The 25,065-nt window shown below is 63.5% G+C and overlaps 1 protein-coding gene across 2 annotated transcripts; it reads left to right on the top strand.

The window, feature by feature from the left end:
* The first annotated feature begins 805 nt into the window (after positions 1-805).
* On the top strand, positions 806-22,744 carry RASA4B (RAS p21 protein activator 4B). Of its 2 annotated transcripts, none has more exons than XM_055137074.1 (21): positions 806-977; positions 5,270-5,326; positions 6,285-6,398; positions 6,749-6,810; positions 7,719-7,845; positions 9,852-9,933; positions 10,363-10,494; positions 10,579-10,670; positions 13,076-13,193; positions 13,439-13,589; positions 13,851-13,915; positions 14,302-14,414; positions 14,609-14,801; positions 14,908-15,045; positions 15,611-15,755; positions 16,114-16,283; positions 17,285-17,467; positions 19,515-19,650; positions 21,239-21,359; positions 22,273-22,325; positions 22,400-22,744. In XM_055137074.1, the coding sequence occupies exons 1-21, from the start codon at positions 913-915 to the stop codon at positions 22,501-22,503; spliced, it is 2,421 nt and encodes an 806-aa protein (XP_054993049.1). In that variant the 5' UTR covers positions 806-912; the 3' UTR covers positions 22,504-22,744. The 2 variants fall into 2 exon arrangements, with proteins under 2 accessions (XP_054993049.1, XP_054993050.1); XM_055137075.1 differs by having other exon boundaries at positions 808-977; positions 17,330-17,467.
* The last annotated feature ends 2,321 nt before the right edge of the window (positions 22,745-25,065 follow it).

The raw sequence follows: 25,065 nt of genomic DNA, 5'->3' as shown, positions 1-25,065 counted from the left end.
CCTCTCAGCGTGGACGGGAACTCTGCAAGTGGCTTGTGGCAGACATGGTGGGGAAAGGATGGTGGCCATTGAGCAGGGAGGAACGCCTGGGGCTAGCCGTCTGACCTCTGGCAGGTCATGTCCTCTGAACCAGAGCCTTTCTTATCTTTTTCATCTTTTTCACACTTGGGGAATGGGGGACAGGGGAAAAAGAGAAGTAAATGAGTTGACAAAGAGCAAAGCTTCTTCTTGGGGCTGCAGAGATAGCACAGCCAGTGGGGTGCTTGTCTTGCATATGGCCAACCCCAGTTAGATGCTCGGCATTGCCAGGTGTGGCCCAAAAACTAAAACAAAAACTAAATAACACAAAAAAAAACTCCTTCCTTCCAAGCAGATCCGGGTCCAAGGCCCGCTCCCCAGACCTCGGGCTCCTTTCTCCCGCTGCGGGTCCAGGGCCATTCCGTGGGGTGCGAACTGCCCGTTCCTCCACCCACGGAGATCCCGCCGGGACGTCCCGCAGAAAGCCTGGGGAACAGCGCGGTCCTCCATCTCGCCCGAGTCTCCGAGTGACCCTCGGGCACACCACCCCCTACAGAGCCGGAGGTGGGCTTCGAGGGGCGCCAGGGGACCAGCGTCGCCGTAGCCGGGAGCTCGCTGGCGACGGCGCCTCCCGGGAGCAGGACCCGCCCCTCCGCCCTCAGGCGGCCAATGCGCGCCGAGGCCTGGGCCTGCCCCGCCCACCGCAGGATTCCCGGGCGCCGATTGGCCGGCGGGGGCGCAGTGTCTCCCCCCCCCCCGCACGTGGGCCCGGGGTGGGGGTGAATGAAGTGGACGCGGCCCCCCCGCCCCCGCCTCTGCCTCCCCCGCGCGGCGCCGCCCGCCAGCCGCTGGCCGTCAGGACCCGAGCCCCGACGCTCGCGGCGCCGACCCGCGATGGCCAAGCGCAGCTCGCTGTCCATCCGCATCGTGGAGGGGAAGAACCTGCCGGCCAAGGACATGTGAGCCTGGCTGCGGGAGGGAACCGCAACTTTCCGGAGAGGGGCGCTGCCCCGTCCGCCTGACCTCCCGGGGGCCCCCACGACCCGCCCCCAGAGATCGCGGCCTCGTGGGTGTGGCCGGGGCAGCCGAGTCGGGCGCAGCGCCCCGGAAAGGGGAACCGAGAGCTTTGCCGGACAGTGGGCTGCGGGGAGCCTGGGGAGGGCCGGAGTCTGCAGGGGTCCTCGCCGACCCAGCGGAGGGTCGGGCAGACGTGGGGCGGGCCACCTGCGAGGGGTGTGGCTTGCAGGGGTGCGTTGCCCACTCGGCCCCCGACATGAGGGTCTTCCGCTGTCGTCCCGGAACCCTAAATGACCGGGAGGCTGCCAAGGGTGAGGGGCAGGGGCTGCCTCGGGGTTGCCTGCTGGGCGCCGGGTCAAGGGGGAGAGAGAATGCGAGTGGGCGCGTGCGGTAGCAGGGAAGCAGCTGCTGGAGGGGGGTCGTCAGATAGCGCCGCGCACCCCCGGCCCACAGTCCCGGCTCCCGGAGGCGCGAACCCGGGCTCCGAGGGTGGGGCGGGGTCCGAGTCGGGGAAGGGGGCTGGGCGTGACTCTAAACCAAGGGCCCAGGGTGCCGGTGGCTTTAGGACCCCTGGCTTCCTAGGGTGGAGAGCGTGCAGAGGGGTGGGGGTGGGGAGCGCGGCCCGGGGCTCTGAGTCTGCAGAGCCGGAGCCTCCCACCGCGGGCTCCCGCCGGGGCTCCCAGACGCCGAGAAGCGCTGGGAGGGGGGGGCGGGGGACGGGGAGGCTCCCCGGAGAGTTTCCCGGCACGCACAGCGCCGCCAGCGGTTCCAGTTCTAGGACCCCCCCCCCCCCACCATCATCACCCCGCCCGGGGAGGCCGGGCTCAGCGGTTGCCATGGCAACGGGCGTGAGCGAGGCGGGTCCTCTATCTTGGGGTGGGGGGGTTCTGGGCTGGCGGGGTGTAGAAGGGGGCCTAGGGGGGACGCGGCGCTGGGGATGGATGAGAAGGCTGCAGAACTCCCCGGGGGGTCCCACGCCCAGGCCCGCGGTCTCTGGGCACCCCTCAGGCTGGCACGAGAACTAGGTCAGCGTGGCCTCCTCAGCGGGCGGCGGCTGCAGGGAGAGCGGGCCCCTTGTCTGTCACCTCCCTCCCAGCCCAGTCCCTGCTGCGCTTTGGCCCGGATGCCCGGGCCCTGGACGCTGAGGCTGTGGCTTGCACTCACCGGGGGGCCCAGGTGCCTGCCTAGCGCAGGGACCCCCAGCACAGCGCCTTCCTCCCCAAGGAGCGACCTCCAACCCTGCTGAACCCCGTTCTGGTGCCACACTTCTCTTGCCCCTCTCCCTGTCCCCACTTCCGCCAGCCTTCACCCGTGTGCGCTCCATCTCACAGCCCAGGGCTTCAAAAGCTCCTCTCCGGCCTTCAGAACCCCTCCGGATCCTGCCTCTTTGGGGGGCTCCCCCCTGTCGCAGGTGTCCTGGGACAAGGCTCCTTTTTCTTTTCTTTTTGGGTCACATCCGGTGATGCTCAGGGGTTACTCCTGGCTCTGCACTCAGGAATTACTCCTGATGGTCTCCGGGAACCATGTGGGATGCTGGGGTTCGAACCTGGGTCAGCCTCATGGAAGGCAAATGGCCTACCCATTGCACTATAGCTCAGGCCCCGAGGGCAAGGGCGCCTCTGAGCCTCTCGTGCCCCTAGCACGCTGGGTACCTGGCATTAGAACGACACCCCTAATGCCAACTGCTTCTTCCAGGGCTGGCTTTGAGGGTAGTGACTAAGACCCATTCACCCTCGAGGACCCTGGTACCACACGGGGTCTCTCCCCAGCTCCAAGAGAAGTGATCTCCGAATGCAGAGCCAGGAATGAGCCCTGAGCATCGCCCAAAACCAAAGGGGAAAAACAAAAGACCGGAGAGGCGTACAGCCGGGAGAGCACCTGCCCTGCACCCGGCCAAGCCGGGTTCAATCCCCAACACTCCAGATGGTCCCCAAGCCTGCCAGGAAGCCCCCCCAGCAGCCATTCATGAAATGGGCGGGGCTGCCCGTCTCTCCCTGCGCTCACCCACCCTGTCTGCGTCAGGACAGAAACACTCGGCCAGGCCATGTGGTGTGTAGGGAAGTGACCATACAGGCCCACCAGGTTGTTTGGGCCAGCAGTGCAGCACCGTCTTTGCTGCTCAGGGTTCAGTCCCCTGAGCCCCACCAGGCGCCATTTCCAAGTAGAGCCAGGAGGAGCCTCTGAGCATCGCCGGGTGTGCCCCCACCAAAAAAAAATAGGAACACCCCTAGCTTCGGGGAAGCAAAGGGTCTCTGGGGATGGAGGTTGCATCCTTCCTTTGGGGAGAGAGGCAGGGCACGGGGGTGGGGCTGGCCTGACAAAGGCGTGGGAGGTATTGGTCTCGGGCAGGGCAGGGGGGACACGGGGGCCCCACTGAGTGCTGAGGCCCAGTGATGGGGAGCCGCAGGCCTGTCTCATGAAGCCACCCTTCCCACGGGCCGGCACTCTTCAGAGGACACAGAACCAGCTTGGAGATGTGGCCCGGAGCAGAGAACCTGCTTCGGAGGCCTGGGGTCCTGGGTTCGATTTCTGACACTGCAAAAAAAAAAAAAAAAAGACATGAATGACAGAGGTCCCTGCAGTGGGTCACCAGTGGCTACCAGAGCTCCCTGCCCTGCCGCCTCCCCTAACCCCATCCTTGCCGCCTGGGCCAGCCGGGTCAGAACTGTCATGGTGACCGGTGACCCACTAGCTCCCACACCCAGTGGCCCTGGGGAGGGCCCGGGTCTATTTCAAGGTTCGCCCGGATGGCCAAGGCCCTAAATATAGAGCGCTGCAAGGGGCCAGCCCGGCCAGCGGCGTGGGAAGGAGCGGGCCAGCCCCGGGGCTCCTGGGCTCAGGGCTCGGCGCCCGGAGCTCTCGGGCCTGAGAGGCAGTACAGCGGGGAGAGTGTTTGCCTTGCACACACCTGGCCTGGGTTCGATCCCCAGAAGCCCAGAGCGCCCCCAGAGCACTGCCAGGGGTGAACCCTGGGCACAGAGCCAGGAGTAAGCCATGAGCACTGCCGGGCGTGGCGCAGGATCCAAAACAAAGCAAAACAAAACAAAAACTGCTCAGGGCCGGTTGACTGGCCCAGGGCCTTGAGTCTGGCCTCAGCCCTCGGCCTCACTCTGCGCCCCCTCCCGCCCCCCACGGTGCCCCCGGGGCTGTTCCTACACCCCTTCACCCACTGCCTGCAGCCTGCAGCCCCCAGTGTCCACTCAAGGGTTCGTGCATTGAACAAGAGCCGAGCAGGTGCCATGCTGAGGTCACAGGTCAACCAGGGGCCCCCAGGCGAGGAGGCTGAGCAGGGCAGGGGGCCCTGGAGGGTGGAGGCAGCCCCCTCCTCTGGCCTCACCCTGCTCCCTCCCGCCCAAACACACTGGCAGCTCCTGGCCCAGCCTAGCACGTGAGGTGCCTGGGGGATCCGATCCCTAGGTGGGCTGGAGGTCCCTGTTTCGGAGCACTGGGGTGCCAGCTGGGGGACTCCCCAGAGGAGGGCGTCAAGCAGAGGCGCAAGGTTGCTGCATCTCCGTCACACCAGGCCCCGGGAGCTGTGGGTCTGAGTGGTTTCCTGCTCGGGAAGGGCCTTTCCTTTCGAGAAGGGAAGCCCAGCTGGAATTCCCCGCCCTGTGACACGCAGATCCACTTCCTCTGGAGGGTGGGGGGAGAGGGGTGTGGGGAAGGGACTAGGGGGGCCCCCGCCTGGCCCAGGGCACCTCTGGTCCGGGTCCCACGCCTCCTTGCCTAGCTCGAGCTGTGGGAGTCGCTCCAACCCCCTCACCCCCAGCAAGGCCAGATCAGGCCGTCAGGGGCGTCCATGTTTGTTCATTCCCATCCTTCCTCCCACCGGCACTCCCGGGACCCCTGGCTGCCAATCCCGGCCGGAGGTTCTGGGGACACAGTAGCCCCCAGGTACTCATCAGTGGGGTGGCCCCTGATGACACTCCATCCCCAGCGGACTGGACTCCCTGCCTTGTTGGAGTGGGCTCTGAGGCCAGGCAGGGGACCCCCTGGGTCCAGAGTTGCCTGGAGTGACCGTGGTCCTGGCACTCCCTGCGGCAGAGTGAGGGTGCCAGGCGAGGGGGGGACATGCACTGGCCTAGCAGCCTTTGGTCCCAGGCAGGTCCAGGCGCCTGGGATCGACCAGCCGTTTCCCGAGGGTCCCTGGGGCCCCCACGGTGGGCGGGACGCAGCGCGGGAGGCCCCTGGCCCCGCCCCCCACCGGCAGCCCCGCCCCGCGTGTGTCTTGCAGCAATGGCAGCAGTGACCCCTACTGCGTGGTGAAGGTGGACCTTGAGCCCATCATCAGGTAAGGCCGGACATGCCCATACGCCCAGGGTGCCAGGAGGGCGTGGGGCATCGAACCCCCGGGTACCCCCGGGTCCTCACCTGCCCATCACTCACGCTCCCAGTTACCAGACTGCAGCGCAGCGGGGCACTGGGTTAAGGGCCCCTACCCTGTCATACTGTGATCCCGCGCTGGCCCCCACTGACCCAAGGTCCCAGGGCTGGTAAGTGACAAGCCCAGACCAGGTCCGAGGCAGCAGAGTCCGCGAACTCCCTCCTCGCCCCCCAGTCCCGTCTCTCACTCGGGGACCCCCTCTCCCCGGCAAAGCCTCATTACTCGCCCGCGTGTCCCCCTGCGTCCAGAAGGGCCACTTTTCCCATGGACGCCCCATTCTGCCGTCCATCCCTAGGGCTCTGTCTTGGGGTTCAGAGTCTCCCTGCTCTGCCCCGCCCCCTAGTTCTTTCAAAGGGGCAGGGGAACGGGCGTGGCCAATCCGATCTCAAAACAAGTGGGGAAACTGAGGCTGCGGCATGAGGTGACATCTCCGCCTTTGGCTCCGTCCTCGCGGGGAGCGTCACCCCCATCCACATTCCGGGTTGAGTCACGTGACCCGGGGGGAAGCTTGGCAAAAGCTGGGTGCGGCCCTGCCGGAGTCGGGGGGCACTGGGGCATCTGTACACCCGGCTCCGCGCTGCCACCCCCAGCAGAGGAAATGCTGGGCGACCCCCGGCACCCCATACGGTTCTCGGAACCCCAGCAGGAGTCAGCGCGGCCACCCCGGCCCATCCCGCTGGGAGCTGGGCTGACGCTTCTGGTCCCGGTTCTGCCAGTCCAGCTGTGCGGCCCGAGGCCAGCCGCTGCCTGTTCTGTCCTGTCCCCGAGCACAGGGCAGGAGGGCCGACCGGGGTCCTGGGGGGTCTGGAGCACCCCCGAGGAGGGGGTGTGGGCGGCCGGGCGCTGCTGAGGACCTCTCCCGCAGGACGGCCACGGTCTGGAAGACCCTGTGCCCCTTCTGGGGGGAGGAGTACGAGGTGAACCTGCCGCCCTCCTTCCACGAGGTGGCCTTCTACGTCCTGGACGAGGATGCCCTCAGGTGGGCGCTCCACCGCGGGACCCTCGGCATCCTCCTGGCTGCCTGCAGGGAGGGTCGCGCGGGCGGGTCTGCGCCAGGGCGCGTGCGTGCGTGTGCCTGTGCATGTGCCTGCGTGCGCGCGCACGCCCGCGTGCACCTGCGCGTGCGCGTGCCTGAGCCGTGCCTCCCCCACCCCCCCATCCCCCACCCCGCACCGCAGTGCGCACCCGCGGGACTCTGCACGCCCGGGTAATGTCCAGACAGAGTTTTAGGGCCTCAGAAGGGTCGGGACTGGGAAACATGCCGAGTTAGGGGTGCAGTGGGGGGTCTTGTCGGTGCCCACCAGGCTCTGACTCCGTCTCCCCATGCAGCCGGGATGACGTCATCGGGAAGGTCTGCCTTACCAGGGAGACCCTGGCTGCTCACCCCAAGGGTAAGACCCCCCCTCCACCCGCGTCCTTCCGTTCTGCCCACACGGGTCCGCCCAGCCCCGGCCGAGCCCTGGGGTCCAGCGGAAGGAAGGCTGCCTTGTTCTCACGTGACCTGAGGCGCCACGTCCAAAGCCATACTGCCCTCCTGTGCACCCCCAAACCCATTCCCCCTGACTTCTTGCTGGCACTGCACCCCCCCCCCCAACGTAAGAGGGTTGTGGGTGGGGGTGGGGGTGGGAGCGTGGAGGGGCCCCTTCTGCTCCAACGCTGAAGTCTCCAGCCCTTCGCCCAGCCTGGCGAGGGTCTGGGCTGGGGAGCCTCGGGAAAATTCCTGGGGTGCTGGCACTGACTTTAGGGGGCAGCCTGGGTCCCCCTGGTGTGTGCCCCCCTCTTGGAACTGAGCCCCAAATATCTGCTGCTTCCACACGTCCCCCACCAACTGTGTATGTGCCCGCGCCAGGATAGGGGGGTGGAAAGCTCGGCTCCAAACACCGGTAATAATAAATCACGGAGAAATGGATTTTAACGGCAGCCTTTCAGTCTCCTCGGTCACGCCCTGGGGCTCAGGCAGCGCGGGGGCTGGTCTGGCGGGGGCGGTCGCACCTGCTCCTGTCCGTGAGCCCGGCAGGCCTGCTGACTCACCGGCAGGCCCAGCGCCTACTCCCCAGGGCCCCTGCCGCCTCCCCCAGCTGGCCTGGGTGGTCTCCTGGGCAGGCCCTCGAGAGCCTCACCCTCCGGGGGAAGCAGAATGCGGCCCAATAGCGAGGACATGGGGCCGGGGTCATCCCCCCTTGGCCCCCACCCCCTGACCAGCTCTGAAGCCCCCGCCCCACCTTCACGCCGGGCACCTGTCAGGGTGGAGGGCGGGGGACTGGGCGGGCCAGGCCCTGGCTGAACCGCAGCCCCCCAGGTTTCTGCGGGTGGGCTCACCTGACGGAGGTGGACCCCGACGAGGAGGTGAAGGGCGAGATCCACCTGAGGCTGGAGGTGCTGCCCGCACCCCGCGGCCGGCTGCGCTGCTGCGTGCTGGAGGCCAGGTGAGCTGGGGATGGGCACCCACCGGCCACTGCGGAGCTGCCCCCGCCTGGCGCTGGCTCCCCGGGGGCCCCCAGGGCTGAGATTCTCAGGGCGGTGCTTTGGGCATCAGAGATGAGCGGATGGATGGGACCACCGGGGCCCTAAACTTGTCATCCAGCCCCAAGACGGGTAGGGGTGGACGGACGGCAGATGACTTAGAGAGGTGGGTGCCAGACCCCCAGAGATTTTTAGCTGCAGGCTCAACTGCCACCTGGCCTTGAGGTGAGTCACCCCTTGCCCTGGGAAGCACCTTCTGCCCAGGCTCCGGCCCACATCCTGGGCTCCCCAGTGCTGGAAGGGGGGGCCCTCGGTAGGGTCCCGGGAAAATGCGGAACTCTGCCTGGCTGCCCTCCTCCCATTCCCTGCCAGCAGGTGCCAGACTCTGCCCCCTGCCAGCTGCCCTCTTACTATCCTCGTTTCCTGGCAATGGCTGTGCACACTCCAGGGAACACGGTGGCTGCCCAGCCCTGCCCTGCAGGGAGCAGTGGGGTGCCGGCCTCCCTCTGAGCATGGCAGGACTGTCCCTCGGGGTCCTCAGCACAGACCCCGGCTGGAGGCCCGAGCTAGTGCACCACGCGGCTTTGTTCCAGGAGAAAAACATTTTTTTCTTTTGGGACTGGATTAGGCCACCAACCTTGCACATGGCTGCCCAGGGCTCAGCCCCGGGGACTGCCCAGAATATCGCCCCCAACCCCGCCAGCAATGGTCCCCAAGCACAGAGCCGGCAGTGAGCCCCGAGCATCACCCAAAACCCAAAGCAGTGTGTGTGTGGGGAAGACCAGAGCGTGAGTATGGCTTGTGAGTGCCTGCACAGCTCCTGATCGACGCGGGCCTGATCCTGGGTCCCCATATGGTCCCCCAAGCCTGCCAGGAGCGACTCCCGAGCACAGAGCCAGGATTAAGCCCTCGGCGCCGCCAGGTGTGGCCCAAAACCAAGAGGGGGGACAAGAACGTTTCTCCTCATCTTTCTGGAAAAGTTCTCAAGGCCAAGCCCAGAGACCTTGGGGCGTGATTCTGAGGGGAGGGAAAGCCAGAGGAAAACGTGTGAAAGAGCAGAGTTGGCACTGAGGGCGGGGAGGAATGTCCCTGGCGTTTCTTCTGCATTGGCTTGGGGCGCCCAGACAGGTGTGGGTGAGGGTCAGGTAGAGAGGGAAGGTGGGCAGTTAGAGTCAGTCTCGAGACCCCCCACAAGAAAGGGGGTGCTGGGGGCAGGCCTCCCAGAAGCTCATCATCTGAGCCAGAAGGTCCCACAATTATTTGTCCTACCACTGCCCCCTTTTCAGAAAAAAAGCAGCAACAGGGGGCTGGAGCGATGTCCTTACATGAGGTGGACCCGGGTTCAATTCCCACATGGTCCCTTGCGCCCCGCCAGGAGCGACCCCTGAGCACAGAGCCAGGAGTCAGCCCTGAGCCTTGCTGGTGCCCCCCCAAGGGAAAAGCAGCAATGTGGCTTCAGTCCCCTCATGCCCGCGCCCCCAGGGGTGCTGTCACCCACTTTGAGAAGCAGCAGTTTGGGTCACCATCAGCATTGGGCTGGTGAGGAAACAGGTTTGGGGGTTCCGTTCCCTGTGCCCCCCACTATTTGCTGCCCCCCTGACAGAGCAGATGTAAATGCCTAGTGAGAAGGGCCTGGGGCCCGGCGTGCTGGTACAGCGGGGAGGGCCTTTACCTTGCACGCAGGTGGCCCGGCTTAGTCCCTGAGTCCATAGGGTCCCCCGAGTCCTACCGGCAGTGATACCTGCGTGCAGAGCCAAGAGTGAGCCCTGAGCAACCCCCTGCCCCAATAATGGTCCCAGGGTTCCACCTTGCGGGACCCTTGGCCTGGCGTGGGTGCCCGTGGGGTCCAGGCTGTGATTGCCCTGGCATGGGGGTCCATGACAGGAGAGGCACAGCCCCTGCTGACCTCAGGGGTGGGGACAGCTGGGTTGGGGACCTGGGTGATGGTGCATTTTCTCCCTCCCGCCAGGGACCTGGCATCCAGGGACCGCAACGGTGCGTCCGACCCCTTTGTCCGCGTGCGCTACAACGGCCGGACGCAGGAGACCTCGGTGAGGGGCCAGGGAGACTCAGCAGGCATTTCCCCACCACCATCTGCCCCCTTGCTGCTGTGTCCCTTTAGCCCAGGACCCTACCCACTGGGGCTTAGGGTCCCTGTTTGAGAAAGGGATTAGGCTTGGCCAGAAATTTTTGGGCCGGAGCAACTGTCCAGCAATTAGGGGGCTGGCCTTGCACTCGGTCCATCTGGGTGCAGACCCCAGCATCCCATACAGTCCCCCAGCCCCAGCAGGAGCGAGTCCCAAGTGCAGAGCCAGGAGGAACCTCTGAGCATCGCTGAATATGCCCCCTCCCCCAAAAAAAAATAATTTTGGACTCTGTTATTGCAGAGAACCCAGGGGCAGCCCTGTCCTTGGTGGGATCTGGGGTCCCCCTGGAGTCACACATGCCCCCCTCCGCCCCATCTCTCCCTCTCTGGGCAGGTTGTCAAGAAATCTCGCTACCCGCGCTGGAACGAGACGTTCGAGTTTGAGCTGGAGGAAGGGGCCACAGATGCACTGTGCGTGGAGGCCTGGGACTGGGACCTGGTCAGCCGGAATGACTTCCTGGGCAGGGTGAGCGCCCGCCCCGCCCCGAGGCTTGGCCTCCCTGGGAAGCCTGTGGGTCCCAGCCCAGCGCGCCCCTCTGCACCCCTGCAGGTGGAGGTCAGTGTGCAGAACCTGAGGCTGGCCCAGCACCAGGAGGGCTGGTTTCTGCTGCAGCCAGACCGGTCCAAGAGCCAGCGGCAGGAGTGAGTGAGCAGCCTGGGGCCGGCGGGCAGTCCCGGGCTCTGGGGACACCGGTGGGTGGGCAGGGGGTAGGCGGTGGGGGGCTGCACCCAGGGCCAGGCCGTTCCTGCAGGAGGAGTCAGGGATTTATCCTCAAGCCTAGATTTTGAGTCATTATTAGTTTAACAATAATTCATGTCATTTATTATTTGCTACACATATTATAATTTTGAAACTATAATATGTATAATAAATAGTATAGTGGGCTCTGTCCTTCCCTTGCACAGGGCTGACCCGGGTTTAGTCACTGGAACCCCATATGGTCCCCTGAGCACCTCCAGGAGGATCCCTGAATACAGAGCCCGGAGTAATGCCAGAGAATGACTGGGTGTGGTCCCAACCAAAATTACGTACATTTATTTTTTTGTACATTAAAAAATTAATATTATAAGTTTCTTATTATTACTTTGTATTTTTTGCGGGGTGGTCACACCTGGCAGTGCTCAGGGGTTACTCCTGGCTCTGCACTCATGAATCACTCCTGGCAGTGCTTGGGGGACCAAATGGGATGCCAGGGGCCGAACCTGGGTCAGCTGTGTGCAAGGCAAATGCCCTCCCTGCTGCTCCAGCCGCTTATTAATCACTTCTTATTTTAATAATGGAAACCTAATTAGCATTCCTCTTTCCTGCTGATCTGCTCCCATGGGGTTTATTTATTTATTTTGCCCCCCCCAAACAGTGCTTAGGGGCCTGGGAGGCATTCCTGGTGAGGCTGGGTCCTCCGGAGCTGCCCCCCTAGATGGTGTCTCACAAGGCAAGCCCTGCTGTCTCCTGGCACCCCTCTTTCTTTTCCTTTTGGGCGCCACCTGGTGGCACGCTGGAGCTAGTGCAGGGACCGAGCCTGGTTCGGCTCGCAGAGCAGGCGCTCAGCTCAGGAGCTCTTGGCCCACAAACGTTTTCTTTGGTTCGGGGGGCCACACCTGGCTGTGCAGCGCTCTGTGCCTAGGGGTCATTTCTGGCCGGGCTGGGGGGATGGCATAGGGATTGAGCTGGGTCTGCAGCGTGCATCTCTCTAGCCCCGAGCCCAGCTTCGCAAGACGCGGTCTGTACTCCACACGTGGCTTATTAAGTCTCTGTGGGGATTGAAACATCCTGCAAACTTGCAGCGTCCCAAAGTTTTCTTCATTTCTTTTCTGGGTCACACCCGGTGATGCACAGGGCATCCTCCTGGTTCTGCACTCAGGAATTACTCCTGGCAGTGCTCGGGTGGCCATATGGGATGCTGGGAATCGAACTCGGGTCAGCTGCGTGCAAGGCAAACGCCCTACTCGCTGTGCTATTGCTCCAGCCCCAGTTTTCCTCATTTTTCTCGGACAGAGAAACAGCTGAAGCTGTGCACCCTGTGTCCCCGGAGATGGGTATGGGGGGCTGGGGAGCAGGGAGGCGGGGACGGGCACCCGGGAGGGCTGTGTGGAGGCTGGCCTGCTCTGGTGGCCGGTTTCTCCGGCCATGCGGGCCAGGGTGCGGGTTGACTTCTGGACAGAGTGGGTACATGCAGGAACGTCTCTGGGAGTGTCCAGTGTCCAGTCTGGGCAGCCAGCCCGTGTCGGGGTCGAGCTCTGTGTCCAGGGAAGTCTAGAGGAGGAGGCTGTGGGTGTTTCTGAGACAGTGGAGGCCGATCGGTCTGTCCCCATGGAGAACCCCACGGGGATGGAGATTCCAGAGCTGTCTCAGGCGTGTAACATTGTGGGGCGTGGCTTAGTGGGGATGGCCCTGGTGGCCTCTGATGACCACCTGTGTCTGTGGTCGCTCCAGACACGGCCGGGCCAGAGCCGAACTGCAGGCCCGACACCTAAGCGAGATTGCCGGAAGTGACCTCCCAGACCCGGAGCACTGCTGGGAAGCCCCCCTAAAAGTCACAATGACAGTACAGTGTGGAGGGAGTTTGCCTTGCACATGGCCGACCTGGCTTTGATCTCCGGTATCCCATTGGGTCCCCCTAGAGCACCTCTAGAAGAAATGTCTTTTTTTGGGGGGGTCACACCCGGCAATGATCAGGGGTTACTCCTGGCTCTGCACTCAGGAATTACTCCTGGTGGTGCTCGGGGGACCCTATAGGATGCTGGGGATCGAACCCAGGTCGGCCGCGTGCAAAGCAAACCTGCCTGCTGTACTATCACTCCAGCCCCTCTAGAAGAAATTTCTGAGCTCAGAGCAGGAGTAGCCCCTGAGCACTGCACAGTGTCACCCCTAAATAAGAACCCCACAAAGAAGGGTGTTGGAGCTGTGCAGAGTCACGACGACACGGGAGGCTCAGAGCTGCCCCTGGCGGCAGGCCTGGGCGCAGCGGACTGGCTGGGGAGGTCGAGGGCGCCCCAGGGGTGGGTCGGGGAGCCTGGCAGTGTGGATCACCGGCTGCCTGTTCCAGGGACAACCTGGGCTCCTTGCAGCTGGAGGTGCGTCTGCGGGACGAGACGGTGCTGCCCTCTGCCTGCTACCAGCCCCTGGTGCAGCTGCTGTGCCAGGAGGTGAAGCTGGGCACAGAGGTGAGGGGCCCCTCCAGGGTCTGTTCCCTGCCCTTCGCTCGCCCTGCGGAGCACACGTCCCCCTCCCAGGGTGGCCCGGGACAAGCCTGGCCCTCCCTGTTTCTTGGGAAAGTGCCCACCAACCCCAGGGCCTCAGGGCCTCAGAGGCAGGGCTTGGGGGTTCCCTGGGGGCTTGGGGATCCCCGGGGCGGGGGCTGGGGGGAGCGGGCTGTCCTTCAGCTCTGCCTCATCACTGCCCCCTGCAGGACCCGGGACAGCTGATCCCCCTTCTGGAGGAGCTGACCAGTGCTGAGTGCCGCCAGGAAGTGGCCACCAACCTGCTCAAGCTTTTCCTGGGCCAGGGACTGGCCACAGACTTTCTGGACCTTCTCTTCCAGCTAGAGCTCAGCCGCACCAGTGAGCCTGAGATGTGGGCTCCCGCACCCCAGGGACGCTAGGCGGCAAGAAAGCCAGGAGGTCTTCTTGAAGGAGGCTGGTGGGCCGGATTAGGAGGCCAGGGAAAGACCAAAAAGCAGAGTTAGGATGGGGGTGAGGAGGAGGCAAGAGCATGTCACTGAGGGGCCAGTGAGGCCCCTCCAATCCCAAGACCGTATGGTCTTTCCAAAGCTCCCGTGCCCCTCCCCCCCACCCTCTCTCCTCATGGGAATCTGCTTGTAGGTGAGACCAACACCCTGTTCCGGAGCAACTCTCTGGCCTCGAAATCCACAGAGTCTCTCCTGAAGGTGAGGCCGTGCATGTCTGCTCTCTCGAGGCTGAGGCCCCAGAACTGGGGGCGATAGTACAGCAGGGAGGGAGCTTGCCTTGCACGCAGCTGACCTGAGTTCAATTCTCGGCCTCCCATACGGTCCACCGAGCAACGCCAGGAGTAATTCCTGAGCACAGAGCCAAGAGTAACCCCTGAGCACTGCTGGATGTGCACCCCCCCAAAATATAAAGAGTAGAATTGAAACTCAGGCAGTATCTCCACATTCAGAGCCCACCCTGGTTATCTCTCACCCCTCCCTCCTTGGCTCCCTCCCTCCCTCTGTGCCTGGCTAGGCCCAGGGGGACCGCTGTGGGGGATGGGCTGCAGCTGGAGGCAGGGAGCAATGGGTGCGGTGGCCCCCAGGTGGCCGGGCTGCGGTACCTGCACGGAGTCCTGGGCCCCATCATCGACAAGGTGTTTGAGGAGAAGAAGTACGTGGAGCTGGACCCGAGCAAAGTGGAGGTCAAGGACGTCGGGTGAGACTGGGGGCTGGGCGGTCCCCAGCGGTGGGGGGGGTCAGGTCCCTCCGGATGGTTCGTCTCTCCTGGGTCTCCCCGCGCCCCGCCCACCTGTTTGTGGTCTGGGTATCCCTCTGTCCGCCTTTCCGCCCCGTGTCCCCGGAGCCCCCGTTCGTGGCTGGTGCGTAGATGCTGATCGTTCGCCGGTGCAGGTGCTCGGGGCTGCACCGTCCACCCACCGAGGCCGAAGTGCTGGAGCAGAGCGCGCACACGCTGCGCGGCCACCTGGGGGCGCTGCTGAGCGCCATCAGCCGCTCGGTGCGCGCCTGCCCGGCCGTGCTCCGCGCCACTTTCCGCCAGCTCTTCGTGCGCGTGCGCGAGCGCTTCCCGGGCGAGCAGCACAAGGTAGGCTGGGGGGCGCGCAGGCGGGGGGAGGGGCGCGGAGGCGGGGCGCGCGGGGCGTGCGGAGGCCGACTTCGCGCGTGCAGCAGCCTCTCCCGCACCCTTCTAGAACGTGCCCTTCATCGCCGTCACCAGCTTTCTGTGCCTGCGCTTCTTCTCTCCCGCCATCCTGGCGCCCAAGCTCTTCCACCTGCGGGAGCGGCACGCGGACTCCCGCACCAGCCGCACCCTGCTCCTGCTGGCCAAGGTGCGGGGCTGTGCGGGACGTGGTGAAGGCGGACGCCCGCAGGGGGCTTCGCACGGACTGCAGCGTGGTGGCCCTCCATCTAGCTCGCGGACGGCCTGCCAGCAAGGCCACTGATGCGACGCTCGCGTGGCACCTTACTGCACAATTTACAAAGCTTTGCCATCGTCCCCCAGGCTCATGAAGAAGGACCAGGTCTGGGGGGCGGAGCTGCCCATGGCCGCGGCACAGCCTGCCAACTCCGGGTGCACCTTCGCCCGGGCTTATTTACAGCCCCGAATTGGGGCCCTGGGGGGCCCAGTGAAGCAGAGATTGATTCAGCCTATAGAGAGAGGCCACAGGCTCGGGCCAAGTTGTCTCAGCTTTCAGGTTCCCAGAGGCCCCAAACTCTGATCCCATCACCCCAACCCCCAGTGGGGCTGCAGGGGGCCCCTGAGCAGAGCCTGTGCCACACCTGTCTCCTCCCTTTCTACTGCAGGCGTAGGTCTGGCGGGGCGGGGGGGCTCTTGTCTCTGCCGTGGCTGGGCTCCTCACCAGCAGAGGCTGGTCTGGCCGCTGTCACCCCCAGGCAGTGCAGAACGTAGGCAACATGGACACACTAGCTTCCAGGACCAAAGAGGCTTGGATGGAGCCACTGCAGCCCATCGTGCGCCAGGGGGTGGCCCAGTTGAAGGACTTCATCACCAAGCTGGTGGACATCCAGGAGAAGGAGGGTGAGTGCTTCCCCCCAGGTATTGCCCCAGATCGTGGCGCCACCCACCCAGTTCCATGGCCCACAGCCTCATGTAGGCTCCGCCTGCCGAGGCCCCCTGCAGACCATGACCCCGCCCATTGGATTTTTGTGGCCCCATCCCCACCCAGGCTCGTGTTAATTCCACCCACTAAGGCCCCGCCCTAGACCTGACCCCGCCCACCCAGTTTTGTGACCACACCCATAGCCTGTTGGCTCCGCCTACCTCAGGCCCCGCCCATGGCCCTAAGCCGGCTCGTGGCTCCGCCCACAGCCCGTGACCACTAGTTTCCCACGCTGCGGTTCCCACGCTCACGCTTCTCCCTTCTCTGGCCCGACAGAGCTGGACCTGCAGCGGTCACTGAGCTTGCAGGCGCTTCCAGTGAAGGAGGGGCCCCTCTTCATCCACAGGACCAAGGGCAAGGGCCCCCTCATGTCCTCCTCCTTTAAGAAGCTCTACTTCTCCCTCACCCCGGAAGCCCTCAGTTTTGCCAAGACGCCCAACTCCAAGGTAAGCGAGGGGGACCGACACCCCAGGACGCCGGGGCCCCCTCTCCGCCGGCCAGAGTAGAAAGCCGGGCAGGACATGGGGTGTCATCTCCAGGGCACCTAGGGCCCAGGGCCAGGAGCATCCAGCCCTGACCTGGGGGTGGGGGGAGCTGACTGGGGAGATCTGGGAAGAAGAGCAGACAGAGGGAGGGGCCAGCTTCCAGTGCTGTGTGCCCAGGGCAGGTGTCTCAGCCTCTCTGAGCCTGGACATTGTGGGTCCAGTTGCCACTCACCAGGTTGATGACGATTAGCCAAGATGCGGGGCTCATGGGTTGTTTCACAAATACCCAGGATCTTTCTCTACCTGACGGGCTGGTGACCCCTACTGTGTGGACCCCATTCTGCTGAGGTGCCCACCCCAGCCCTGGGAGAATGAAGCAGCTGCAGTGGGGCTGGGGGCCTCAGCTCGCAGGCCGCTCACCACTTCCTTCAGCCCTGGGCAGTGCCTGGCCCTGACCCCTCTCCAGGGTCTGTGGCCTGGCCTGCCCTCCTGCGGGCCCTCTCCTGTGTTTTGGCATTGGGCCCTGCCCTTCTGGGGAACCTCTCTGCACCCCCCATGTGGCACCTTCCACTCCCCTGGGGTGCTCGTGACTCTGCCCACAGCCCATGCGTCCCCAGGTCCTGCCGGGCTGGCAGCGTCCCACCAAGCCAGTCCCTGAGGCCGGTGGAGGGGGGGAGCAGGAATCAGGTGGAGGAGCCCCAGGCCCCGAGTTCCCGTGACGGGGGTTCCCTGACAGGCAGATTAGAGCGGAGACGTCGGGCTGGGCTGGTTGTGAGAGTCCCGGGGAACAGGGCCAGAGGGGGAGCACCAGGACGTGGGGTGTCACGGGGAGCCTGGGGAAGTAAGTGTGGGGGAGTGAGGCCCTGCGAAAGCGGGGGTCCCTCTGGGGCTGGGGGACGTGGGACAAAGGGACCCTTCCCGCCCCACGCCAGGGGGAGGCTGGGGTCTGAGACGGGGAGCAGGTGGCCTCCACTAGGACCCCAGCCCGCCTCCCCTGGCCACCCCAGAAGATCGCCCTCATCAAGCTGGCCAACATCCGGGCCGCAGAGAAGGTGGAGGAGAAGAGCTTCGGCAGCGCCCTGGTCATGCAGGTCATCTACACCGATGACGCCGGCCAGCCCCAGACGGCATACCTGCAGTGCAAGGTGTGTGCGTGTGTGAGGTCTGACCTGTGTGTGTGTGTGTGTGTGTGTGTGTGTGTGTGTGTGTGTCTGTATGTATGTATGAGCTGAGCTAGGATGTGTGTGTGTGTGTGAATCTGACCTCTGTGTGTGTGATCTGAGCCTCTGTGTGTGAGTGTGTGTGTGTGTGTGTGTGTGTGTGTGTGTGAATCTGACCTCTGTGTGTGTGAGCTGAGCTTGTGTGTGTATGTGTGTGAGAGCTGAGCTGGCATGTGTATGTGTGTAAGATCTGACCTCTATGTGCGTGTGTGAGCTAAACCTGTGTGTGTGTGTGAGTGTGAATGTGAGTGTGAGATATGACCTCTATATGTCTGTGAAATCTGACATCTGTGTATGTGTGAGAAAGACAGAGAGAAACAGAGCGAGAGAGATCTGACCTCTGCGTGCGTGCGTGTGTGTGTGTGTGTGTGTGTGTGTGTCTGTGTGTCTGTGTGAGGTCAGATCTGTGTGTATGTGTGTGTGAGAGAGAGAGAGACCTGATCTGTGTGTGTGTGTGTGTTTGTGGGTCTGTGTTAGATCAGATCTGTGTGTGTGTATGTGTGTGCGCACCTGTGGAGTGTGGTCACAGATGTGGCACACCCTAGGGTCTGGCTGAGCCCACGCTCCTGTGTGGCCTCCCACTGCCCTGTCCACGTGTGCTCGGTCCCCTCCCGGTCTGACTAGCCATCCGGTCACCGGGGTCTGAGGACAGTCTGTGCTCTCCGAGCATCAACCACCATAAGGCCCCGGGAACTGCATTTAAGTTCACAGTGAGAGGTCTGTTCTGTAAGTGATGAACGTAGTTCCTGCTGTCGCCGGAGTTTTTTTCTTTTTTTTTTCTGTGCTGATTTTGTAAGGGAAAAGCTTTGATGGAGAAGTGACATTACCCAAGAAAACTTGGACCCTCCAGGGTCCTGGGGGTGAGCACTGGGGACACAGTGGCAGAGCACACAATCCCTGCCCTCCTGGCACTCACGTCCCCAGGAAGGTGACAGACCCCAAATCCTCTTCAGAATGTCACATAGGGGCTGGGGAGATAGAGCAGTGGGGAGGGCACTTGCCTTGCATGCAGCCACCCCAGGTTTAATCCCCAGCAACACATACGGTTCCTCGAGCACTGTCAGGAGTGATCCCTGAATGCAGTGCCAGGAGTAACCCCTGGGCACTGCCGAGTGAGGCCCCCAAACTAACTAAATAAACTGATCCTATTCTTCTTGTTCTTTTTTTTTTTTTTTTTTTTTTTTTTTTTTTTTTTTGCTTTTTGGGTCATACCTGGCAATGCACAGGGGCTACTCCTGGCTCTGCACTCAGGAATTACTCCTGGAGGTGCTCAGAGGACCATATGGGATGCTGGGAATTGAACCCCGGTCGGCCGCGTGCAAGGCAAACGCCGTACCCACTGTGCTATCGCTCCAGCCCCTAAGCTGATTTTATTCTTTAACCACCAAATTTTTTTGTTTATTTTTGGGCCTATTCCTGGCTCTGCACTCAGGAACTACTCCTGGCGGTGCTCAGGGACCATATGTGTTGCTGGGGATCGAACCCAGGTTGACCACGACCAAGGCAAATGTCCTTCCCGCTGTGCTATTGCTCTGGTCCCTTTTATGGAAAATATTTTTAAAGGAGAGAGACATGGTGGTGATGCCTTGATGGAAATTGAAGGAGTCGGGCAGGGGCGGGGCGGGGAGTTGGGCCTGGCAGCCAGGGCACTGCTTCCTAAAGGCCCAGGGAGGACCCTTGCTCGGTTGCCATTTGGGGACACTGGGGAAAGTAAGGTGGGAGGGAGGGGCTGCTTCCTGGAGTGACTTCCAGACTGGGGGTCAGAGGTTGCCGGCCCCTCCCTGGGGGTCCTGCCCTCTTGGGTTCCCTTGAGGGAGTGGGTCCCTGGGTCCAGGGGGGCCGGTGTTACTGAAATCCAGCCTGGGCCTTCCTGAATCTGCCCAGAGCAGCAGAGCCAGTGGGGGTCCAGGAGAGCCGGTGAGCGAGGGCTTCCAGGAGGAGGCGGCCTCTGACGGCTCCCCCGGCCCCTCAGTGCATGAACGAGCTGAACCAGTGGCTGTCGGCGCTTCGCAAGGGGAGCATCAACAACCCGGGGCTGCTGGGCTGCTACCATCCCGGCGTCTTCCGCGGGGACAAGTGGAGCTGCTGCCAGCAGCGCGACAGGACAGGTGCGGCGGGGGAGGCGGGGAGGGAGGTTAAGGGGGGGTTCGAGTCCCACTGAGCTTTGTCTGTTTCCTCTTCAGTCTATCTCCTGCTGCTGGGGGTGCCGCCAGGGCGCTGGGGTGCTGGGGTAGTGCTGCAGAGGCAGGCCTGGGGTCCACTAAATGCTCTGACCAGACTGTGGCCGCTGGTCTTGCCCCGTGCACGAGCTCGTGGTGCAGTGATCGCAGTGGGAGGGTCGCCTGCTAGGAGAACTGCAGCACCCCCCTGCATCGCACAGCCCTGCCTGGGGCGTCTCTGGGGGACCCGCAGAGAGGAGCTTCTAGAACAGGGTCCTTGGGCCGGAGAGATAGGACAGCGGGTACGGTGCTTGCCTTGCACGTGGCCGACCCAGATTCGAACCCAGCACCCCAGAAGGTCCCCCGAGCCCTGGCACAGGGCTGACCCTGAACACAGAGGGTCCCAAACGGATTTGTGGACTCTCCGCTTTCCAGAAAAGCTTCTCAGCACTCTCTGGAACATCTGCCGTTTATCAGGGAACAAAGTGTCCCCTGGTTGTACGAGGCTGCCCTTGCCCCTGAATGGGAAGCACCACCCTGGAACCTGGGAACAGACAGGGCATACTGGTCCTGTCCACAACCACACATGTGCTCATGTGTCATGTGTCATGTGCTCCGTCGGCCTGGTGAGCTGAGGAAGGGAATGAAAACATTTGGAATCGCTTTTGTTGTTTTCTTGGGTCACACCCAGTGATGCTCAGGGGTTACTCCTGGCTCTGTGCCCAGGGATGACTCCTGACAGTGCTCAGAAGACCCTATGAGCTGCCGGGGATCAAACCCAGGTTGGCCACAGGCAAGGCAAGCCCCTTATCCACTGGGCAAACACCCCAGCCCCTTGAACTTTAACTTAAGCCACCTTTTGTGGCTAGTTGGGCCAGCGCAGATCTAGAATGTTCCAGGTCTTCCTCCCCACCCCCGCCTGCTTCACACATAAGCCTCTGCTCACCAGGGGTCGGGCAATGGTCAGGGTGCTCACACACTGGTCTTGCGTGTCTGCGGGCCTTGCACCCCACCCTCGGCCCTGGGTGATCCCCAGACGCCCATCACACAGACGCCCCTGGAATGACATGCCAGGAATGACCCCTGCTGGGGTGGTCCTTAAACCAACCAAGCCAAACGCCCTGCTGCTCCCCAGCCCCCTGCAGACAGGTCAAGCTTTGGTTCCAGGGTCCTGTGTGGCCACAGCTGTGAGACCCCGACCACCGCCCTGGTCAGTTGTGCATTTTGGCCTGAGTGGGGCCTGATGGGACCGTTCTGGATCTGACCAGGGCAGCAGTGACCGGGCCACTGAGGCTAAGGGTGCCCTCTGCTGGCTGCATCCTTCGATGTGGCAGGAAACTGAGGCTGGGCCAGTCACCGCCCATAGACCTGGGAGCCTGAGGCCCCCCCTGTCCAAGTTAGGGTTCCAGGCAGGCAGCCAGAAGTGTGGGGGTGCGCAGGCCCCGCCCCCAGCATTGCTGCCCCCTGACCCCCAGGGAGCTGGAGGAGAACCTTTGGGGTGGGGGCCCTGCCTCAGCCCCTCCTCTGTCTCCCCCAGACCTGGGCTGCGATCGGACCCGCTCTCGGGTCACACTGCGGGAGTGGAGTGACCCCCTGGACCCCGACCTGGAGGCCCAGCTCGTCTACCGCCACCTGCTGGGCCTGGAGCCCCATGTGCTGTGAGGAGCTGGGGGGCGAGGGGGACACCCGTGTCTGCACCCTAGGGTGTGGGAGGGGCACCTTCCCCCAGCACCCTCCAGATCCTCCCTCTGCTCGTGGACTGGTAGGGGGCTGGTTGGGGGGAGGGGCGTTCCTCATGGTCCCGTTTCCTGTGGTCAGTGCTGTGGCTCAGGGATCAGCCTCGCCCACCTGCACCGTGATGAGCTCCTGCAGTTGCTCTTGCCTCCCCGCACCCCAGGGCCCTGCACATGCCCCATCTGACCCGAAGGCACGGGCCCAGGTGCCACTGTGCCACCTTCTTGCTCCTGCAGTGTGGCAGGGTGGCTGAGGGTGGGTGAGATGGTCGTCCTGGCTGATGGGGCCCCGGTAAAAAGGTCAGAGGTGACTGAGAGCAGCCGGAAAGCGGGGTGCGGGGTGCATGGGGCATCTGAGGGCACCGTCTTGCATCCCAGCATGGGGATGTGCCTCTCCCCGAGGAGTCAGGGCCTGGGACTAGCAGAATCCCCCTCCCAGTGTGGCGCCACTTGGCAGCCTGCACCCTCCCAGTGGGTGGCACTCCGGGGCCTCCGGTGGCCCTCAGCAGAGAGGAGCTAGCCTGGCCCATTTGCTGTTCTGATGGGGTGACCAGTGTCCAGCACAGGTCTGGGACTGGCCATCCTGGCACTGGCCATCCACCCCAGCACTGGGCCCTTGGCCTCCTCACCAGGCCACGTCCCAGCCCCCGGGACCCCACTAAGCAGGGTGTGGGCAGATTGCCAGTCCCCACTGTCTGCTTTCTCCAGCGCCCCCTCAGACGGCAGCTGCCTCGTTAGAGCTGGGCCTCCAGCTGGGGGACGTGGGGGACATGGAGGGGGCTGCACCCCAGGGGCCCCTCTGGTGCCCCCAGAAGTTTCACCGGGTCCTCGCCTGCAGGGAGAGGCATCGGAGGCTGAGTGAGGGCGCAGAGCTCACAGCCGCTGGTGCAGGTAGGTCCTTCCTGCGGGCCCCCGTGGGGCACCCCTCCCCTGACCTCAGCTCATGGGCCTGTGTCCGCCCCCAGCCCGCAGAGCCCCGCTGGCCCAGCTGCTGCAGGTGCTGCAGGAACTCCGCCAGGCCCACAGCACTGTCGCCGAGGGGCGCCCCGCCTCGGAGCCGCAGACGTGAGCCCCCCGATTCTGGGACGCTGCTGATTCTCACTGCAGGCCGAGGCAAGAGACCAGGGTTCCCGGCGGTGAGAGTGCTTCGGGCGCCTCTCCATGACCTGCTCACTGCCCCACACAGTCCCTCAGGGACACAGCGACACCGAGGGCGGACACAGGCCAAGGGGGCGGGCCCCCACCAGGCCCAGCCCTCCCGCACACCCGTCTCTGCTCCTGGAAGTGCTTTCAGGGACAATAAACCTGTGACTTCCCACATCCTGGGCTCTCCTGATTGGGGCTGGGTGGGCAGGGGGCCTTGACCACCACCCATGGGGACACCTCGATGTCTTCCCCAGCTCCCCCATGTCACTGTCACGCCACATCCTGGGCCAGAGCTGCTGCCTCTGCAGCCCCCCGGCCCCTTCCCCACACAAGGGGGGCGGGGTCTCCCTGCCGGCCCGCGGGCCTGTGTGTCCATGAACTGGATTGTGACCTCAAGCTCCACATGCAGCCATGCTTGGGCCCTGGACAGGCCATAGCCCAGGCCCTCTCGGGCGAGTCCAGGGAGGTCACAGCCTGAGTGGGGGAGACCGTAGATGCCCCTTCCCTGTCCCGGTGCCCTCGGGGCCCATCAGCCTGTTTCGAGGTTGGTGGCCTGTTGGTTGTGGCCCTCAGCCTGTGGCCTTCTCATAGCGCAGGGCCACCCACCCCGCTGGCCCAGGGTGACTGAGCTGCTCCCCCAACTCTTGGATCTCAGGTGATTTTATTTGGAGCATGTTTGAACCAAAGACCCCGATGGTGCTCAGGGGTCACTCCTGGCAGGCCTTGGGGGTGCTCATGGGCCAGTGCTGGGGTTCAAGCCTGGGCCAGCCACGTGGCAGGCAAGCGCTCTACCCCTGCATTCTCGGCCCTCCTGTTATGTCCTGGGAAGGGAGTTTCGCTCCCACACTGACCAGACCAGACTCGAGGATGCAAGTGCAAAGCCCCTTTATTGCTAGCTCGAGCTAGGGCCCGAGTCTCATCCAACGCAGCGGAGTCTTAACAAGGACCCCGACTCCGAATTCTGAGCAGCTTGTATAGGGTTTGGTTACATAACAGCATCTTTCCAGGAACTGACCGTATGTTTCCAATTCTGCTCCCAGTCCTGTCCTTGACTCCAGGCACCAACAGTGTTTCCAATTCTTGGTCCCAGTCCTGTCCCGTGACTCCACTCTCTCGGCCCTCTCTGCTTGGCTGGGCGCCACTGTCCAGGCCCCCTATCCTGTCTGATAGGCTGTTCCCACGGGTCGGTATATCTGTTTTCTGAAAAGTCGGGACTTTGTGATAGGGGAAACTGAAACTTAGGCTTGCTGAGTTTTGGTCTTAGAGTGGAGCCTGTCATGGCTCCACTTCAGCCTCACACTCCAAAGGTGGATTTTCAAATAGGTTAAAAGACAGATTCGGACAACCTACCAGTGCACGCAGAGTGAGATAGAACATGTGCCCGTAGAGAACCCAGCGGGGCCGTACAAGCATGGGATGTGGAGCAGTAACCTTCCATTTCTCACACAGCCACAGGGAACGGGTTTGATGGAGCTGTTTCTAACGTCCTTTGAGCTGGCCCAGCTAAGGTTCAAGAGAGCTGGTGGGGGGGAGGGGGCAAGAAACAATAAAGAAGCTAGTTGGGCAATACAGAGCGAAGCAGGGCCCTCGAGAGAGAGGACTGCGGGAAGCGCTTGCCTTATTCCGTGGCCGTCTGAGGTTCGATCCCCGACACCCCATAGGTTCCCCCGAGCACCACCAGGAGTATGGCCCCCAAACAAATAAAAATAAAAACAAAACCCCAAATCGATAAGAGCAAAGGCAAAGGCCCAGCCACCCCTGGCCAGCCCCGCCGGCCTGCCCGGGCCTAAACTGGCCTTGCCTTTGCTGGCTGGGCCAGACCCCATCTGGATGGGCCAGGCCCAGCTGGCCTGCCCAGACCCGAACTGGCCTTGCCCCTGCCGTCTGGGCCAGGACTTGCCATCCTCGGCCTGCCCAGGCCTGTCCACCGGCCCCACCAGCCTATCCGGGCCTGGACCAACCTTGCCCCTGCCAGCCGGAACAGGCCCGGACACTCCTGGCCAGCCCGTCCAGCCTGGCTGGGTAGGGCCAGTCCTGGCCCCTGCAGGTTGAGTCACACCTGGCCACCCCCAGCTGGCATGGCTAGCCTGGCCTGGCCCGACCTTGCCCCTGCTGGACAGGACAGGTCAGGCCACCCTCGCCTGGCCCTGCCAGCCTGGCCCGGCCCAGACCGGGCTGGCCCAGACCCGGCCACCCCCGCCTGCCCTTCCGGCCTCACCGGGCCCGGCCAGGCCTGGTCCATGCCAGCCGAGCCAGGCCCGGCCAACCCCATCTGGCTGCCCCCCGACTCCCCAGCAGAGATCAGCCCCATTTCTCAGTACAGGGCGGAAGCCCACGTCCCACCCCCTACCAGTCACACGCAAAAGACACAAAAACATTCAGGCAAAACGCACCCAAGGGACATGGTGTGGCTCAACATAGCCTTCACCGCTGCAGTGGTTCTGTTTGGCCAGTTCTGTTTGGCCTGTACGTTTTCTGCCTGATG

This window comes from Sorex araneus, chromosome 4, assembly GCF_027595985.1.
Source record: "Sorex araneus isolate mSorAra2 chromosome 4, mSorAra2.pri, whole genome shotgun sequence".
NCBI lineage: Eukaryota > Metazoa > Chordata > Mammalia > Eulipotyphla > Soricidae > Sorex > Sorex araneus.
The sequence above is the reverse complement of the archived record's forward strand: the minus strand, read 5'-3'. Positions and strand labels throughout refer to the sequence as shown.